General features: G+C 46.5%; 1 protein-coding gene across 1 annotated transcript; it reads right to left on the bottom strand.

Moving 5' to 3' along the window:
* Window positions 1-7,009: 7,009 nt before the first annotated feature.
* Window positions 7,010-18,482, bottom strand: DLL4 (delta like canonical Notch ligand 4). Its single transcript, XM_075502722.1, has 11 exons — window positions 18,365-18,482; window positions 17,966-18,229; window positions 17,489-17,546; window positions 16,502-16,771; window positions 15,363-15,423; window positions 15,124-15,254; window positions 13,531-13,700; window positions 12,223-12,442; window positions 11,054-11,762; window positions 10,189-10,297; window positions 7,010-8,742 (listed from the first exon to the last, which is right to left on the bottom strand). The coding sequence occupies exons 1-11, from the start codon at window positions 18,416-18,418 to the stop codon at window positions 8,737-8,739; spliced, it is 2,052 nt and encodes a 683-aa protein (XP_075358837.1). The 5' UTR covers window positions 18,419-18,482; the 3' UTR covers window positions 7,010-8,736.
* Window positions 18,483-18,798: the final 316 nt, after the last annotated feature.

Genomic DNA, 18,798 nt, shown 5'->3' with positions numbered 1-18,798 from the left:
AATACCACATGCTAAAAGGCCCTAAATAGAGCGGAGAAAGAGATAACCAGAAGTGTCTGGATGCTGAAAGCAAATTCCGCTATGAAAGTGGAAGCGCTTCTACCGTGAGGGTGATGAGCCACTGAGACTAGCTACTGGGGACCACATTAATCCCCTGTACTTGATGCCTTAGTGTGCTTTCCCGCAGCATTTGCTTTATCCAGCTCAGTGCCACATTGCTGAGTGAACGGAAAGCCCTGTGACACACAGGGTGCCCGAAGAGATGAGCCCTGGGTGTCTCGGATCACCACCTTCTGCGTCCAGCTCACTCAGATGCCTTGCGGGCACCTTGCTGCCTTGTGCTTGCCTTGTGCCGTCCCTTGTGCCATCAAGCCCTGGGAGTTACCAGCACCTCGTTTCTTTCTCTCCCACTTTATGGGATGTGTAAGACTCGCTTCTTTAGCCTGGGACTGGGCATCCAAGCAGGCAGGGAGAGGGAAGGTGCCGGTGGGGGGAGCGGGCTGTGCTTCACACGGCAGCCGGCAGCACCCCCCGCCACCAGGCCGGTGTCGATGGTGGTATTTTTGTGTGAGCCAAAAAGGAGGGTGCTGGGAAGCTGGTTCAGGCTTGGGAAAAACAGTTGGCACGGTCGTAATCGGGCAGGAAACAGGAAACGGTGTCGTGAGGTAACAAACAGGAAGCGATGATGGCAGCACAGCGCGGCCGGTTTGGGCTCAAACTCAAGGAAAGCGCTCCTCGGCCGTGAGGGGAGGCGGCGGGAGCGACGTCTGCCTCCGCGCGCCCGCGCACCGCTCTTTGGTTTGCCCAGATGCTGTTTACACTGAGTGGCTATTTAAACAATAAGATGAGACCGGTAAAGGCTTATTTGCACTTCCACAGCCGCGAGGGGTCTGAAGGATATGAATGAGTCCTCACAACATCCTTCTGAGTCACGTTAGCATTAACAACTCCATCTCGCGTGTCAGGAGAGGGGAACGGGCAGCCGTCAAAAGGGAGGCTTTCTCAAGAACATGTAGGGGTTAAGCGTCCGCATCCCACTCCCTTCAGAGAAGCATCGCCTGCTCCTCAAATTCACACCTAAGGATGCCTCTTGCACAGCCTGAACCGTCTTAAAGGTAGTTGTCGGGTTTCAGTTAATGGCGTTGACCCTTCCAAGAGTCACCCTTTGCTCCCAGTTATTTCAGATGCCTCTCCAGGGGAAAATGCTGGAAGGGTCTACCTTTCTCCGTGAACCCTAGATAAGCCACACGGTTGGCTTAAACTAGACGCTTCATGCTTAGATGGCTGCGGTGAGGTAAGATGAACCTGTGTCTGCTGAAGACGACTGAGAGCAGATGAGGAGCAACTGCCAGAACGGTGAGGAAATTCTTCCTCCCCACGTATGAAAAACGCGTATCTGATGTAAGGGCTTCTTAATCATGCTGTCTCCATGACAAAGGAGCTTTTTGTAATTATAAGCACGTGGGCATTTCTACCTGTTCCTAGGATGTAAGTGAACTCTGTCTCCAGAAACCTGGCCGTGCATTGTGAATTGTATCTAGAGTTTTGGAGAACTTCGAAAACCTCCTCCAAAGCAACTTACGACAAACATAAATACCATTAATAAAGTGAAAATCAGTGTAATCTTCAGGAAGGGAGGGGGTCTGGAGGAAGAAAAGAGCCTCTGTGCTATAAGGAGACGTGAGAGGAGGAGAAGCTATTGATGAAGAAGCTAACACCAGGACCGGGTGGGCTGAATTGAAAGAGGGAATTAGAGCAGGGCGATTTCTTTTGTAATTATCACACTTTTATCCTGTGTGGGTTTTCCCCCCCCAAATACATTTTGTTCAGATTGTCTTGTGTTTCTTTGCTGACAGTCTTCCAGAGAACGAGTTTATGGGCAGGAACAAAAATGCTTTGGCAATGCTTTGGCATTTTCTGCCAAAGCAGAAAATGTAAGGCAAATATTAAACAGTGTTAATAGAAAAGGGATTTCAAATGCTAATAGAAGGAATTTCAAATAGAAATTTCAAATGTTAATAGAAAAGGAAGTGATTCATATTTGCACCAGGAATTTTGACTCTGCTCACAAACCATCACAGGAGCCGTGTGCCCAAGTACAGGGATTGTCAGAGCTCTTGCATGGTGCCAGGAATGGTTGAATCCTGTTCTGGCTGGTGATGGCCCCTCCAGCTATAAACCTAACTGTCAGCAGATCTGTTTGGATGTTAAATACAAGTTGGCTTAATTTAATTTATAAAAACAAACCTGGTGCCTCTGTGACCTTCTAGGCAGTTAGTTAAAAACGTAATCAACAAAACCGCCATGAAGCCAGTAACAACTCAACAAATAAGTCATAAAGCACAGAGAAAAGATGTCATCGCCAAACAGCCTCTCCTCAAACGGCCTTTTTTCCTCATTTATCTGGTTGTAAAACATGACTATGAACAAGGTGCTGTTTTGCACCTTGGGACTCTTCCTGGGAATGACCTGGTCTTCATGCAGAGCAGCCTGCAGGGTGGGTTGCCTGCAGGGATAGGTGCAGTCTGAGCACTGTCTCCATCTTGGTTGGCAGGAGGAAAGACACGATGCTCGCAGAGGAAATGAAGAAGGATTAAGCCCTTCTATGGTAGTTAGGTACTACACTGCTACCTATGTGACAGGCAAGTCCACCACTGTTCTGCAGTATATGGAAGAGATAAAGTAATCATGGGATCATCTGTGTTATTGCAGGTCACGTAACATCCAGGGTTATGTTATCTCCAAACGTGGACCACTCTATTTGCCTTAGCCGTTAGGTCTCCCTTCTCACATGACATGTCAGTCAGAAGCCCTGAGTGACCCAGTCAGAGGGGAGGACAATGACATGAAGACTTGGGGAGCACGAGTTATTTTCCAGTCCACTCCATGCCCTGCACTTTTAAACTTTATCTGCTCTTCTTCCTGCCCAGGGTGCACTCCTGCAGCGTGGAGAGCTGCACAGAGCCCGTCACCACCGAGTCCCTCGGGGACACGTGTGGAGGGTTGCTGGAAGGCATTGAAGACCTCTGGGTGGCAGTGACTGCTGTAACTGGCAGTGACTGAGCCTTGTAAGCAGATCAACATTGTGTCTCTTCCCCCTTGCATCTCCCAAGGGCTGAACAGCTCACTGGAGAAGACAGCTGATATATCTGTGGAGAAGGGAGCACCTCTGGGAAGGTGATGGTCTGCCATCAAGATTTAAAAGGGAAGGGACAAAGGTACATGCTGGTCCCCAGAATCAAATGCTGTGCATGGAACAATTGCTCTAGCACCTGAAATTATTGCTCCGTACACAACCATTTAGCTGGTGAATCAGAGAGTTCCATCCTAACCTTGCAGCATGATGGACCACTGTGCTGCAGAAATATGCCCCAAAGCTGCATGGGGGAAAGGAGCGAGGATGGCGGTGGTGATAAGACCAGCAGAGGGAGGAGAAAGAGAAAGGGTGGTTTTATGGTGCTGAGTCACGGTGTTGCCCAGACGAGGTCTGCAAGCAGAGTAGGCAGGGGTGGAGCAGGCACAAGAGTGATGAAGGAGAAATCTCACTGCTTTGGGCGTCACTGGCCAGCAGGGTCACTACCTGCAAGCTCTGGGAGCTGAGCTGGCAAAACTTAAAAAGAGAGAGTGTGGAGGGGGATAGATCTTGATGTTGACTCTCCAGAGAGGCTGTAAAATTGAAGTTATGAAAATAGTGAAACGTGGCAGAGGGCCACTGAGTTATGTCAATTCTCCACAACTGGAGTTTGGATTGTGAGCAAAATGTGCTGGAAGTATCGTATCTACTGCGTAAAATCAATGTGCATTTATGGATCAGGTATGTGAGATAAGGGAATGACAGGCAAACATAGATACATAACTGTCGCTTAAGCCACTACAGTACAGGTTTGTTGGTGACCTGCTGTGCCTTTCTCATTTTAGCATGAACTAATGAAAAAAGCCTGAGGAGCAATGAAAATACTTGAAATGTGTTTTTATAGAGATGGTTTCATCTGTTGGACTAGATGGTTGCAATTGCCCAATACCTAACGTAGGCTTTCTCATCAGCTCTTTCAAAGCTGAGAGCTGTTGCTGGACAAGCATTGTGCATAATAAAATACATTCTGCATTTTATCCCATTTTAGGCACGTCCTGTATCAAGCCTCATTTCTACAGGCATCCCTCATCTACACTAACCCAACTGAACTCCGTACTCTGTGCTGTGTTTGCATCAGCACAGTCCTGCTGCATGTTGTCTCAGCACCAGTGGGTGCTATAGTTACGGGTATATCCTGGCATCTGTTTCCCCTAATCAGCGGACTGTTTAAAGAGGTAAATGATGAAAGGCTGGAGTTGAACATGGACCAACTCAAGCGAAGCGCTGCACGGAGCAGCACCCCTCTCCAGCTCTGAAATTGTTTAGACTGAAGGGCTCTGCGTGGCTGTGAAATAGTTTCTATCAGGTGCTAATACAAGGAAACACCGAAGAGTTTCTCAGAGTCAGGAGTGCATTCTTAAAATTGTTGTTTTGTCACATTGCTTTTAAGTGAGTTTGTGCAGTCTTTTAAAACTGAAAGCCAAGTTTAGGTGCAGTCCTCAAGCTAAATCCGTAATCTTGCCGTAGTTGGTGCAAATTATGCTGAGAGAAGTCGGTTGTACAGCTGGGTCTGAGAACTCTATGAGCTTGTTAAGAGGAAAGGCATTATTTGTCAGTACATTTACAGTCCTGGCATCATCCGTGGTCCTCAAGAGGACTCTTTGAAATTCACGTTGAGTCTTTACAGCCCAGAAGGATCTCAGAGCTCCTCCTAGTGAGTTCATACACTGCGGCTCCCAGATGCACTCACTTGGCGGGGCAGGCTGGTGAGCAGTCAGTGCACAGCAGCCCTCGGTAAGGAAATGTTTGGCCAAAGATGTGGGTTAAACCCAGGTCATATTAGGTGTTCAGCTAATTTGCTTGTAGTTTCTTTGGCAAGGACTTGGGGATGTGCACACGTGCATAGATTCACATATGCCTTCCATCTCCTCCTGTGTGGAAGCAGGCACCACTCCTGCTTTTCCTGTGTGGGATCTGTGATCTATTCTGGTAGCTGCATAGTGCAGTACTGCCTCCAGTAAATACTCACAGATTTCCTTGTAAGTTGATGCTTTTTTTTCTTTCCTCTCTCCTCTGTGGATACACAAAGGCATGTGTTGTACCTGCTTTACCCTGTGGGATCTACATAATCAGGTCCAGGGGTTTTAATGGATTTCAACTCCCTTCTGTCTACAGATACGGTTTCCTGTCTCGTTTTGAGCAGGAAGAGCCGAGTCTTTTTTGGTCTTAGCGTTCCTGCTTGCCTAGGCTTTGGGAAGAGTTCTCTGGCTATTTTCCTGTTTGATTTTTGTGTGTGTTTTGTTTTAAGCAGGACAGAGTGCATGTGTGTATGTAATCCATGTGCTCAATTAAGAGAGGCATCTGTTGGGTTTATTTCACATTGCCGAGGAAGGACTGCAAGCAGGGAGCATCTGCTCGGCTTTTTGTCAATGGCTTGTTTTTCATAATTTGCTCTACAGGGTGAATGTTTGGGGAGGGGGAGGTGGCTTTTTATTTCTGAGTTTCGTCTTAAATTTATTTTTATGGTAGCCAGGGAAATTGGCTGGGATTTGAAAGTTAATTTCGCTAAGAAAAGAACTGAAGAGGGAGAAACAAAACCATCCAAAGTAAATAGTATTTATGTAACCTTAATAATACACTCAGAAGGAGCCTTATAAGCCATTATTTGCAGTATTTTAATGACAAAGTAAAAATAATTTGTCGTGGTGCTTTTTTAACACCTGTGGGGTTTTTTTGTTTTGTATTTTTAAAAAAACTAGCAAATTTTGGTTAGATTTTTATTTTGGGGAGAGATAGGAAAGGCATCCAACACTAAGATGCTTTTTTGGCATTTTGTCAACAACAACAACAACAAAAAGTCTGGTTTTTAAAATAGAGTAGCAGTGGTTTCCTGTGCTTATAGTTTTTGCTTTTGTGCATTCAGATGTTGGCTGTATTGCACCTAGGTGACCTAGTGAGAGATTTAATTGTCTGTAAACGTATGCGCTTCAAAGGCTACTGAACCTGCTGGGAGTGTTTTATACAAGTGTGCTTTTTACGCTTTTTTTGTGGAAACATCCTCCAAAAGGGCTGTGGAGGATAATGACTTTGTGATGCCCTGGGAGGACACGGCTGCTGGTGTAGCACAGGGAACTGAGGAGGAGAAAGCCTGAAACTCCCCCTAATCCCGCAAGTGAAAGACAAATCTTACCCATCGCAATCAAACAAGCAAGGATACAATCTTGCAGGTGTAGATGTAGACGCTGTGCAAGAGTAACCTGAGTAGGGCAAGATTTGGGTCTTACTGCAAGTATTTAAAGAAGTGGGATTAAAAAAAATAGTAATCATATCTTGTTCTGTAACTGAACCCTAGCCAGCACGTTTATTAAGCCACGAGCCATTCTGAAATGGTACTAAATCTGTATCTTCCGTTCCACAAGTTGTCGTGGGAGAGGAAGAGTGAAGCATTAAAATAACTTTCCTGACAGTGCAGTCCCACTCCATAGCAAGAGAATACATATATATGTGTATATATGTGTAATTTAAATATTATATAATATATCACAATATAAATGTGTTAACTTTTCTGCCAGATGAATGCCACTCAGCTGAACAACTTTGTTGACATCAGTTAACGGTTATAAAAGCAGCCGACAGCAGCTGGTGTGAAAAATGTAAATGTCGGGCTGACTGCAGGGAGCAGGCAGACAAGCTTACTTCTGGGCCTTCAAGTAACCTTGGCTGTCACAGAATCAGGGAACCTGAAGTGTAAAAGGACAAACCACAGTAAACTTCATAGTAGCAGGAAAGTATTTTCATTGCGTGAAAAAAAAAATAAAATTCAAACTTTGTCATCACATTAAAAACATTACATGAGAAGTAATAAACATATTTACACTTCTGTTTTGATTATAAATATACATTATATACAAAATAATGTTATAAAACGTAGAAAGTTCAGTGCTTCTGATTTTTTTTTTAAATTACTGAAATACTAGTCTTCAAAATAAACTACAAACAGACAAACTAAAACCCATATTATTGATTTCTGAAGGTCATCTTCAAAACGGTCCTATGTGGTCAGAGCAGAAGGTCAGTAGTGGACATTACGAAGGGGTCTTGTCTGCACAGTTCAAGGCAGTAGATGGGCTAGTCCAACAACAGGATTTACAAGGGCAGGAATATCGCTGTCCAAGAGATAGCACGGTCCAGTCCAGGTTTCTTCGAAGAGATCTTGTTTCCTCCCTCCTCATTCTGCCCCACCCCACCGTCTCACCTCATTAGTGTCACAGCATTTTCCACTGGGGTGTCCAGTATTATTGCTGTAAATATGTATATAAGAAAAGAGCTTCTGCATGCCTCTGGCTTCCAGGGGCAGGCTTCCCCTTTTCCGTGTAGCAGTGGGTGGGTGTGAAAGAAACAGGACGAGCCTAGAACCTTCTAACTCTAATCTCCACCTGTCTTGGCAGAGGGTGTCTCAGTGGGTGCTTTGCTATTGGGCATTTGGAACCGGGATGAAGGACAGAAGTTGGAGTTTTGCAACCAGATGGAGAAATGGGGGGGTCACACTGCTTCTTCCCCTTCAGAAAGTAACAGCTGCAATGTTGAGACTATTTGCAGTAGAAGGTGGCACCTAATTCAGAAACACGACATAAACCCCCAAATTTGTGTCAAAATAAGGCAGGGGGGAGAGAATGAGGAAGGAAAAAAAAAGTAATGTCTATTCACAATCACTGGTAGTGCAAAGGGCATGAAAACAGCTGAGACAGCTCAGCACATAAAGGTTCTAGGAGCTGATTGATTTTAAACGCATTTGTAAGGCTTTAAATAGAGCTGGGATCACACCTCCTCCTTATCAATGGGCAAGAGGCAGTACACATTCCTTATCACAACTTTTCCTTCTCAAATGTTTAAATCCACAAAAATCCTGTCCCATATTGTGGCTTGGGTCAATCAGTTCTCCACAGCATCACCGAATGAGATGACATGTAAATTCGGTATTCCTCTTTCCTTCCTCCTCTCGCCCCTTACACAGTCTCCAGTACATGCAGCACGAGAGAGGAGATGCAAATAGATGCGTAGCAGGAAGTATCAACCACCCCTGCCCAATACTGTTCAGGTAACTGCAAAAAGAGCAGTCAAGTCTCGGTTTGGGCTTGCTAGATTCTCTTGACACATTTTAGGCACTTTTAAACCCAGAAAAAAAATTGAGACCTCGTTTATACTGTATCCATTATCTGCATAGCAATGTGTCTTTCTTCACACCTTCCACGGCAACATCTGTGATAGTTAAGTGCCTCCTCATCTACCGGCACCTCCCATAACCAGATTTCTGGAAAGCCAGGGGTCTGTCCATGAGGAACTGGCCTCAGTATCTTTTAAAAACAAATTAAAACAACAACATTTTTAACCCCTCTCTCTTCCCTCTGCCTCCCCTCTTCTATAGCCAATGAGATTTCTGGTATCAAACTTCAAACAAGGGCAGTAAGAACAAAAAGGTGTATTGCATCTTTCAGTAAATTCACAGTCTGTCCAGTTCACCCAGTTCCATCCTCCGCCTGAGAGCAGCAAGTTGCATGTAATTAAAAACAGTCCAATCCAGTTCTGAATTGTAAACAATGCAGCAGGAACGTCCATCTACTGGCATTACCAAATCTGAGGTGCAAATGGGCTGATCGTCAGTCTTATACCTGTCAGGATATAAAATAACATCAGGCATGAGAAGGCAGCACAGCATACAGAGTACTGCAGAACTAACAAATTGTAATTCAAGTATGTCAAACCAAAGCAATGTAAGCCAGACATTACTGCAGTTTAACTATGAGCGTCCAATGTTTTTGGCTGGGACCAGAGACAAAGAATCACCAGCAAAAAAAGTCGTCTGTATGATGAGTAGCCTCTCTACCTGGACTGAGGGGAAGAATGCTTACAAACCTGGGTGCTTAACATTAGGTGTCTGTAAAAAGCACATGGTGTAGTTAAATAGCTTGTGTTCAGAAGCATTAAGCCTGAATGATGTGGAGAGCGGTTTCAGGCGCTGTCATTCTGAAAATAAAAACACTTCTGGAGGTGCCTGATGTAAATCTGGGAGTCTAGCTTTGGTCAGCAAGATCTTCAAAGGAAGATATGGTATTTAGGTCAGTTAATGGGAATGAAGCGTCTAGCTGTCATTTGAGTCTTTGAAAATCCTTTCACTTAGTCTTAAACTTTTAGTATTGTTGGTTGACTTGTGTTCCAGCTTGCCTTCAAGAGGAAATCTGATATCCACCCTGGCAAAGGAGAAAGAATCCTGCAGATCTGACTTCACAGATCACTGCTGTATGGCACAGCAAGCTTTTCTTTCCTGGAGTCTAAAACCAGTCCTAAAGATGGCTACACTGAAGAAGGCAGGTATTGGTTAATGTCAGATTGCCTTTAACTTCCATTGAGCCTTTTTCCAAAGGGTCAGTAATTCTTCAGGAACTGGTTGGTTCCTCAATGGCTGCTTTTTAAAGTCTTTAAATTTCAATGCTGGGCCCTTCCTTTTTCGTGTATCTGTCCTCTGACTTTTCAATATAACATCAAAATCTAGATGTGTTTATCAATAACAGCATTAACTTCTGTTAGAGAACATATAGCTGGAGCTTGAACGCCAAGAGGTTGAAATTACATTATTACAGACTTCCTAAATGGCTGTTAAGCCTATCCACTAACACATTCAGCTATCTTCCATCTTCTGCTGGAAATCCATAGCTTTGCCTGTTTCCACAGAACACAGATTATCCATTGTCGTGGCAAAAAACATGGCGTTATATCAATGTATCAATGGGCCTATGAATGATCATTATTTCCATTTTTGCTGACAACCTATTTAAGAGGAAATAATCCTACAATGTGCTGAATTTTTATGGGCTGATGTTCTGTGCTTACATCTCCTGCTGACTTATCTAAGCTCAAAATCTCTCGTTTAATAAAATCAGAGCTGCTAATATATTTATTTTCCCCACCGTATGTTCTGTGTGGACCACAGAAGAGGAGAGGTAAATGCTGGGAATCATCAGGATCCCTGGAAATAAAGTAACCTTCTCAGGTGCAATTCTAAAGGATAATTTACCCCTTTACTTTGTGAATTTATGCCTGTCCACCTGTGTACTTACCTCTGTGGCTATGATGCACTCATTCCTTTCTTCTGTTATCACAAAGACGGACTGGTACATTGAATCCCTCGGAGAGCATATCGCTGATATCCTACATTCCGGCTTTTCACTAACGCAGGGCAGAGAGAAAAAACATTAGTTGACTACTAACAAGCCTGACTCTCAAAATCTACCATGAATATGGAGGGGTGGAATGAGATAGCCGTGAAGGTGTGGGAGGGAAGTGCAGAGGATGAAGTTTCACATGTTCTATATGATGGCAGGACATCATACTAGAAAAGTGGAAGTAAGGAATAGCTACTGTCTTCTTATGCTTCTGCCATGTCCAGCCTAATAGCATGCTCCTCAGGTCCCTCAGTCTAACAGCCACAAGCAGATCCCAGATAAGATTTTCAGTACATGTATCAGAAGACTGATGAGCCAGTGAATACCTGCCCTTTTCTTTTTTTGAAAAAGAGTAGTTATTTTTATTCTGTTTTTCTTCTCAGTAAGCAGATCATTTTGCCTTCTTAATAAACAAAATACTTATTTTTAATCAGTATATGCCTAACTGTTGTTCCTCCAAGATCTACTGAGGAAGGAAAGACACTTCTTACTTTCACCACTGACCTAGCCACTCCCGTTCCCCTTCACAGTACCCATACTGGCAGCACCCTGCACAAACACTCAATTTAATTGACTTCACTAAGGATACCACTTGGCCATGACACACATACTCCAGTATGAAGATTCCTGGCTTTGCTTTGGTTTGTTTTGTATATTATCTGCTTGAGGTTTCTTTTTCCCTGTATTTTCTCATCTGCTTCTAGACCGGTATGAAGGTGAGGGGCCTTAAGAAAGACGAGAAGGAAGACTGCATTCTTACCTGTGTAGTCGGAGGGGAGACTTTTCTCCTAAACACTTTTCACTTTTGTAATATTTGTCTTCCTGTGTCCCTCTGCTTGTCAGGTCTTTTACCAGATTGTAGTCCAGTTTATGATTCTTGGGTTTGTAGTTTGATTTCTCCAATCCACAGTCCACTTCAAGGTCTTTATTTTTATTGGTGTTTTTGAGCTGGGAAGCTGGAATGAGATTGTCCTTCTGGAAGTCAGACAGGTTGTTCATTGTCTCCAAGTCCTGCTCTGGGTGCATCCTCATCTGCCTGATGACCATTGCTATCATGCAGAACAGTATGAGCAAAGCCACCAGCCCCACCCCCATGGATATAGCAATCCAGGGGACTGGTTTAGGAGGAAGTGTAACTGGCACCGAATAAACTGGCAATTCGCAACGGTTGCCCATGAAGCCAGAAGGACAGTAGCAGACAAAGTTGGCACTATAAAGTCCACTGTAGCATGTGCCTCCATTCTCACATGGCCCAGAAGCACATTCATCTCTGGTTTTGATGTCACAGTTTCTGCCACTGTAGCCTGGCAAGCACGTGCAGGTGTAATCATTGATCAGGTCATGACAAGTTCCCCCATTGGAACATGGGTTTCTGGCACAATCGTTGATGTTTATCTCACATTTCTGACCAGAAAAACCAGCCCGACAACGACACACACGAATCTGACCAAGGTAAAAGCAATTACCATCTGAGGGAAAAAAGCAAAAAAAAAAAAAAAAAAAAAATTAGTCTGCAACGCACTTCACTCAGAAACCTAAACCTCTCCCCAGTTAGCATTTTATACTGTCTCAAGAAGAGGGAGGTTATTTTACAAAACAACCGCATATCTAAAAGTTCCTTCTAGTTTACCTAATTGTATCACCATGCCTTAAAAACATGCCCCTTCTAAATATGTAATAAAGTTAACATACTTAATTCTGCCATCTTCCCCATCCCACGATAAACCTTGTGCATTGTTTTGTCACATAGAAAATGCCAGTGAAAGCCCCCCCCCAGCAAGAGACTAAAATTAGGGTAGATGTGGAATACAGTGAGGGAGAGGGACTAATGTATTAGAGGAAGAGTAGAGGTCAGATTGGATTTCTATCACTTCTGCACTGAAAAGCACAAATGAGTCAGACACGAGATTTTTTAATAAAAAGACTCACCATTTGCACACGGGTTGCTTGTGCACCTGTCTACTTTTTTTTCACAGTTTGACCCTGTGAAGCCGAAAGGGCAAACACAAGCGTAGCTGGCCCCTTGTTCTTTTTCCAAGCATGTGCCACCGTTAAAGCACGGAGAATCTATACAGGTCAAAGCGCTGTGCTCGCAGTGAGTGCCATAGTAGCCAGGGGGGCACAGGCAGTGATAACCGTTCTCCATATCCTGCAAAACACAACATCAGGCCACTGTTATTTGATGGCACCAAATGATAGCTGCTTGCACGCTTCTTTTTGGTCGGCAGCAAGTGCTGTTCAGTCCCTTCTCATCCACACTCTGATGTGGCAAAAGCAACATTTGGAGAGTAAATAACTGCAGGCTGGACTGTGAGGGATAGAGCTGTGAATCGGCCGTACCCAGAGTGTAGGAGTAACCACGCAGCTACACAAGCAGAGCAGATGCAGTTGTAGGGAGCCTGCAGGCAGCTAGACAAAAACATTACTAACACCACCACTGTCTAATGGGATCCCTGAGGTCCTCCCAGAGCAGAATGGCATGTGTCAACCTACACAGCTGTGATCAGGCCATTTATCCTCGGCATAAGAGCCTTTTTCTTCGCAAGGGCTTACGTTGCTTTGCCATGGATAAGTCCCACCACTTAGATCACAACAAAACTGTTTCTTTTTTCCAAGTACTGTATGTCCAAGGCCTCGGTAGAAGGGAGCTAGGATTTTGCGCCATTAGCTTTAATCTAAACATGCATCAGATTACATTTGACATCTATAATCGATCAGTCTTTATCAACAGGTAGAATCGATCATTGACTGGGTCCGAAAACACACTGAAACACTAGACTGCAGGAAACTAAAAATGCAGAACCCTGCTTCACAGAAAGTGTTTCAGCTGATTGCCCTCATATTGTCTCACACTACACTCCCATAGCAGAAAGCAGAAGTCTTCTTTTATTTGCTATTAAAATACAGACTTACCGCATTTCCGTATGAACCTTGGTTTGAGAAGCTTATTTTTTACAGATCTGCCCCCTCACCAACCTTGGATCTTGCCAAGCTCTCATAATGGCTGCCACAGAAACCTAAGGATCAGTTGACTAGTTCTAATCTAGATGATACATCTCCTCCTGTAACAGACTTCCTCCCCTGACACCTCTTGGGAAGGGTTCAGCATGACAGTTGTGAGCGTCAGTAATGAACCTGTGTACTATCAAATTCCCATTATGTTGTTACAGAACCATTTCTGAAAAGGTATACTGGGGCTTGCTTCACACAAAGACTCTACATTTAAAATGCCCTTACCGTGCAACTACCGCCATTCCTACAGGGATTGCTGTCACACTCGCTGATCTCATGTTCGCAGTCAACACCGGTAAAGCCAGGTTTGCATGAACACGTATAGCTGCCCTGGCCAGTGTTCATGCAAGTTGCTCCATTTTTGCATGGTCTGTGGTGAGTGCAGTAGTTCAGATCTGCAAAGATACCAGGAGTTAGAGAAAACGTCTTTGACAGCTGGGAAAAGACATTCATACAAAAACACTTTAGTCAACAAAAAAGACAGAATTTTCAATTAAGTATTTCATTTTGCTGTCAATAGGAATACGGAGATCCAGGTTATTATCAGTAATAATCAGATGTATCAGATTATCATTGATTTTAGATATTTCTCTATGTCCATCACTGTAATACGTAAGGTCTGAATTTTGAGAGACCTGGCAAAAATTTAACTTTCTTAGTGCTTTGGTATACTCTCCCTTTTTTTGTGTGCATAAACCCGTTAGCTGCAATGGGTTTAGATGCCAAGTTGGAAAACGTATTTCCCAAGTATGTGTTCTCCGAAAGACACGCCACAGCACTATAGATACTTTGTGCACAGCATGTCACATACCAGAAGAGTGAGCCCCATCTTTAAAAGGTGTGCTCCGAGGCACATTCCGGGGACGCAAGGAGGAAATAAAGATGTTTTGGCTTGGAGATTTAAACAAACACTAGAAATCTTTTATTGTTTATTTACCATGCTCTCTTGTTCTGAATGTTAGTAGTTTAAACTGTCTAAATGCTCTGCCAAGCTTGACGGTCCTTTTTTGTTTTTCCTTTAAATTTGAGACAGAGGTTAAGCGCACAAGTCCATAGGACATAAGTAGAAAATCTTTATTATCTCTATAAATACCACAGAGTAATTGGAATACAACTGGTTAATAGATAACTACAAGCAGAAAAAAATCTGGAACTTTACTTTTTCTGCTTAATTCAGACTTCGCCATCTTAATCCTATAACTGTCTTGAAAGCACTTAGCTTGCTCTGAGCACTTAATCATCTCAGTGCCAGCAGTGCATATATGGCCTTGAGGACATGACTGCTCAGCTGGCTACGGTTCAGTGATTCAATGGGTTGAATAGGTGGAAGTGGTCTGGTGTACCTTAAAATGGAACCTGTACTTTTCATTCTTGCTTACATGATTTTTCTCTCATGCTCCAGACTTATCACATGAGTTAACTTCCTTGTATGCAAAATAAGGAAGGCCCAAATGATGGTGTTTACTGCTGCTGGAAACTGTTTAGTAAATTGTTATAGTTGTATAGGGAATAAGTTAAACTTAGCTAGAGCAGGCAGAAAACTTGCCTGTTCAACACTCGTCCAGGTTGTTGGGTTTTTTTCCAAGAGAAGAACTTTTTTTGCAAAAGAAAAACTGCAGCTACCAAAAAGGTTTGCTTGTTTTCAAACAAAATTACTGCAAATACAAGAATTGGTCTCTAAGACAGCGGTGGTACAAACTGATGCCTATGAACATGTACCTTATGGAAATTTAATTCTAGATCCAACAGGGCAGATTCCTTAGTTCAGTAGTGAGGAGTACCCAATCTAGAGCCATAAGCACAACCTTCAGAACTGACCTTGATCACAGAAGAGGCCACCCCATCCTTCATCACATATGCACTGCCATTGTGTTTTACAAGTCCCGTGGCGGCAGCCTATATGGGGAATGCATTCATCACAGTAGCGGCCTTGCCAACCGGGACGACAGCTAAAAGAAAAGTCAAATTAAAACATTAATGACATGGAAAAGAGTTTAAGTTTCTATTACAAGGTGACATTTTAACTGAAGTTCAGATTGCAATTGCCATCTACTCACATGCACTCTCCAGGCTTGTTGCAGTATCCATTCTGTTCAGTACATCCAGACAGACAGATGGCTGTAAAGAGAACATAAAAAAGCAGAAATGTTTAGGTAAATACACATGGCACTAGAGAATACACTTTTAAAAGGGGAAATGCCAGCTTTTAAAAAAAATAATTTGAAAACCAGTTTTGCACTTTCAAAGCTTTGTGTTAGAAGTTCTTGGTACAGGGAGTTCTGGAGCAGGAGGAAGTGAACAAGGCGACCCAACATTTGACAAGTTGTCCTTTAGTTTTTCTGTTTATACAACAAACATGAACTCTTGCAAGTCTTGCTAGAAAAGGAGCAAGAGGAGGCGGCTTTGGCTTGTGCTAACGAAAGACTGAAAAAACCCAACGGGACCCCAAGCCCTCAGTAAAGATTCCCACTACTACACCGCAACACCTGTCTCATCTCCTGTGGCAGCAGGAACGGTGGAAGCATTTGTGCGGGCAAGCTGCTAGCATTTTAACTTGGAATAGAGATCGCTGATTCAGGGATACCAGCCAAGATCCTTTCTCTGCTAGCTTTCTTTGCTGCTAACGCTCGCAGAGGTGAAGCACAGCATTGGCAGTTGCAGCCAAAGGGGCCAAAGTCCCCAGCGTGGAGCTTTCTCTCTCCAGGCAGGGAGTGGAAAGGTCAGCGTGAAAACATGGCCCCAAGCACCTACCGGGTAACCGCGCGCAATGCTTCGTCACAGCGTTGTCGCTGCCACCCTATTGTAAAGGCTGAGCGCAAAGACAGCTACACCCAGGGTCAAGCCAGCTGGCGGAACCAGACAAGGGGACGCGCTTTTGGGTGCCGGGTCCCTTCGTCAAATCAGCTCCTTGACGCCCTGGGGCGCTGCGTTTTCTCGAAGGCCTCTTGAGCGTCACCCCAAGCCCACGCTAACGCCCCGTCAGCGCAGACGAGGGCCTAGGCAAGGCACAGCGGCTGACGCCCCTCGTCGCCTCACCGGCCCGCCCGACGCCCGCGGAGGCCCCACTTCTGCCCCGGCCCCTGCCCCCTCCCTCCGCCTCGCGCGGCAGCCGTTGCCGGCGGCGCCCCGCCCCGCCCCGCGCGCCCAGCGGCCGTCGGGGGCGCGCGCAGCTGCCGCCCCGCGGCGGGGCACTTACGCTCGGTGCAGTACTCGCCGGTCCAGCCGGGCAGGCAGGCCAGGCTGCCGTCCGCCTCGCAGACGTAGTGTCCGAAGCGGTCGTCGCGGCGCTTACAGAGGCGGGAGCAGCTCTCGCCGTAGTAGTTCTCGCTGCAGACCACCCGGTAGGAGTAGCGCAGCTGGGTCAGCGGGCCGCTCTGCACGTCCTGCGACCAGTCCTCGCCCACCGACAGCGACCGCTGGATCGACATCTGGCTGATGAGCCAGTCCTCCGAGGGCGGCCGGGAGCCTGCGGGAGAGCGGCCCGCGCGTCAGCGGCCGGCGGACACCGCCCGCAACGTCCCCCCGCCGCGAAAACCACCCGCCCCGAGCAGCGGGGCACCCCCTGCCCCGCCGCAGAGGAGAGGAGCGGAGCGGAGCGGAGCGGGCCCCCCCGCTCGCATCTACATACATACGTACGCGTGTGCGCATATATATATATATATGCGCGTAAGGGCATGCCCCGCGTACCAAGGCGGCCGCCGGGGTGTGCAGGGCGGGAGCGCTAACCGAGGGGGGCTCAGCGGAGGGGCCTTTGAAAGCGAGGGCTGCCGTGAAATATCCTTTTCCTCTCCGCTCAGAAAAACATCCCAAAGCCATTATTCCTTTCCAAAGGGCGGAATTCGAGCAAGGTGTAAAATACAGGAAAAGGCGGCCGGGGCTCGCTGGCAGCCTCCCGGCTTTCTCACCGCAGCCCGCCTCGCTTTCCCACGCCAAAAATAAACCGGAGGAAACGCAATTGTGTTGGGAGATTAGGCCGGGGCAGAATCAAAGCGGCCCCTGATGGATATCGTTGGGGGACCGGCTCCTGACGGTGGGATAAAGCCGGCCCTGAAGTTATAGTATAAACAGCTGAGCCGGGGGCGGCCGTTAACCGTTTCGGGACGGGGAGGGGACGGGGAGGGGGGCGCGAGGGGGGCTCCCGCCGCGCGGGCGCCCCCTGCCGGCGGCGCGCGGCCGTAGTCACCTTCCGGCAGGTAGTTGGCGGGCGCGTGCCAGGCCTGGATGATCAGCGAGAAGGTCCCCTGCGGGCGGAGAAACCAGCGTCAGCCCCGCGGCCCGGCCCGGCCCGGCCCGGCCCGGCCCGGCCCTGCCGAGCCGCCCGGCACCCGCCCCGGCCCGCCGGGCCCCGCATCGGCACTCTCCCCGCCGCTACGCGCTTCCCTCTCTCCCCCCTACAGCCCGCGGATCCACCGCCCCCACCCCCCCTTTGCTTCTATTTCTCTTAATAACATTTATTATCCCAAGTGCTTCTGGGCTGGATGCGCTTTTACATCGCTTTTTTTTTTTTTCCTTTTTTTTTTTCCTTTAAGGGAAGTTCTGGAAATAAGTCTAAAGGCGAAAGTAGTTTGTTTACATTACGGGTGAAGAGCGCGCTGCGATTAGCCTTCCCTTGCCGCCCTCCTGCCCCACCGTCGCAATCGGGTTTAAAGCGGAATCTCACCGGCCACGTGAAGTTAAAGGGCAACTTAATGGGGCTGTCAAATCTCTCTGTATCCTTGATGCTGAAGGAGTTTATTCCCAGAACCGGGGTGATGATGCTGCCGAAAGTGCAGGAGCCCGGGGAGACCACTGCCTGAAAATGCTTCAAACAAACGCGAAAGAAGGTCCTGCAGTGGGGGGAGCAGGGCTTCCCGCTGGCCAGAGACCCGTGGCTGTTCACGAATTCGTGCAGCTCCAGCTGGAAGACGCCAGAGCCGGACACCCTCTGCACAAAGGGGAGACACACAAAATAGCCAAATCAGACCTTACCCCGGCTTTGCCACGCAAACTTGCTTCCATCACCCACTTTACATTTCGCGAACCCTTTTTTTTTTTTTTTTTTTTTGCGGTGTGCGATTACCTGCTGCAAAATCATTAACAGAAACGTCAAGCCAAAGATGCGCAAGGCTGTCATCCTTGTGTTAGTCAAGCTTCCAGTTCTTAGTGGGTTTAGTTTTCCTCCTGTATTCCTCAGATGGTCCAAGCGAGCGCTTCTCGGTCGAGGGAGAAAAGAGAGGCGTCACGGCGATTCTCCTGGAGCAACCTGCTCTTCCAAATATTCCCCGAGCACCAGCAGAAATCGGAAGGTAAAATCCAGGTGTCGATCCGTCCCCTTCTGGGAATTAATCCTGCAGCCAACCGCCGACCTCTGGTCGCTGTCGTCGCCTTTATAAACTCCAAAGCCGGGTGGGTTTGGTGAGAGACGCGGAGGGGAGTGCTTAGCGTGGAACCGCTCCTCCTTCAACCGGTGCTAACAGCGCTCAGTAAATGGAAAACTTGCTTCCCTTCGAGCTG

Source organism: Mycteria americana, chromosome 5, assembly GCF_035582795.1.
Source record: "Mycteria americana isolate JAX WOST 10 ecotype Jacksonville Zoo and Gardens chromosome 5, USCA_MyAme_1.0, whole genome shotgun sequence".
NCBI lineage: Eukaryota > Metazoa > Chordata > Aves > Ciconiiformes > Ciconiidae > Mycteria > Mycteria americana.
The sequence above is the reverse complement of the archived record's forward strand: the minus strand, read 5'-3'. Positions and strand labels throughout refer to the sequence as shown.

Coding starts and splice junctions, on each gene's coding strand:
- DLL4 (XM_075502722.1), bottom strand. CDS start 18,418: ATGACAGCCTTGCGCATCTTTGGCTTGACGTTTCTGTTAATGATTTTG. Junction 15,424..16,501: donor CGGCGAGTACTGCACCGAGC/GTAAGTGCCCCG, acceptor TTCTCTTTACAG/CCATCTGTCTGTCTGGATGT. Junction 15,255..15,362: donor AACAAGCCTGGAGAGTGCAT/GTGAGTAGATGG, acceptor CTTTTCTTTTAG/CTGTCGTCCCGGTTGGCAAG.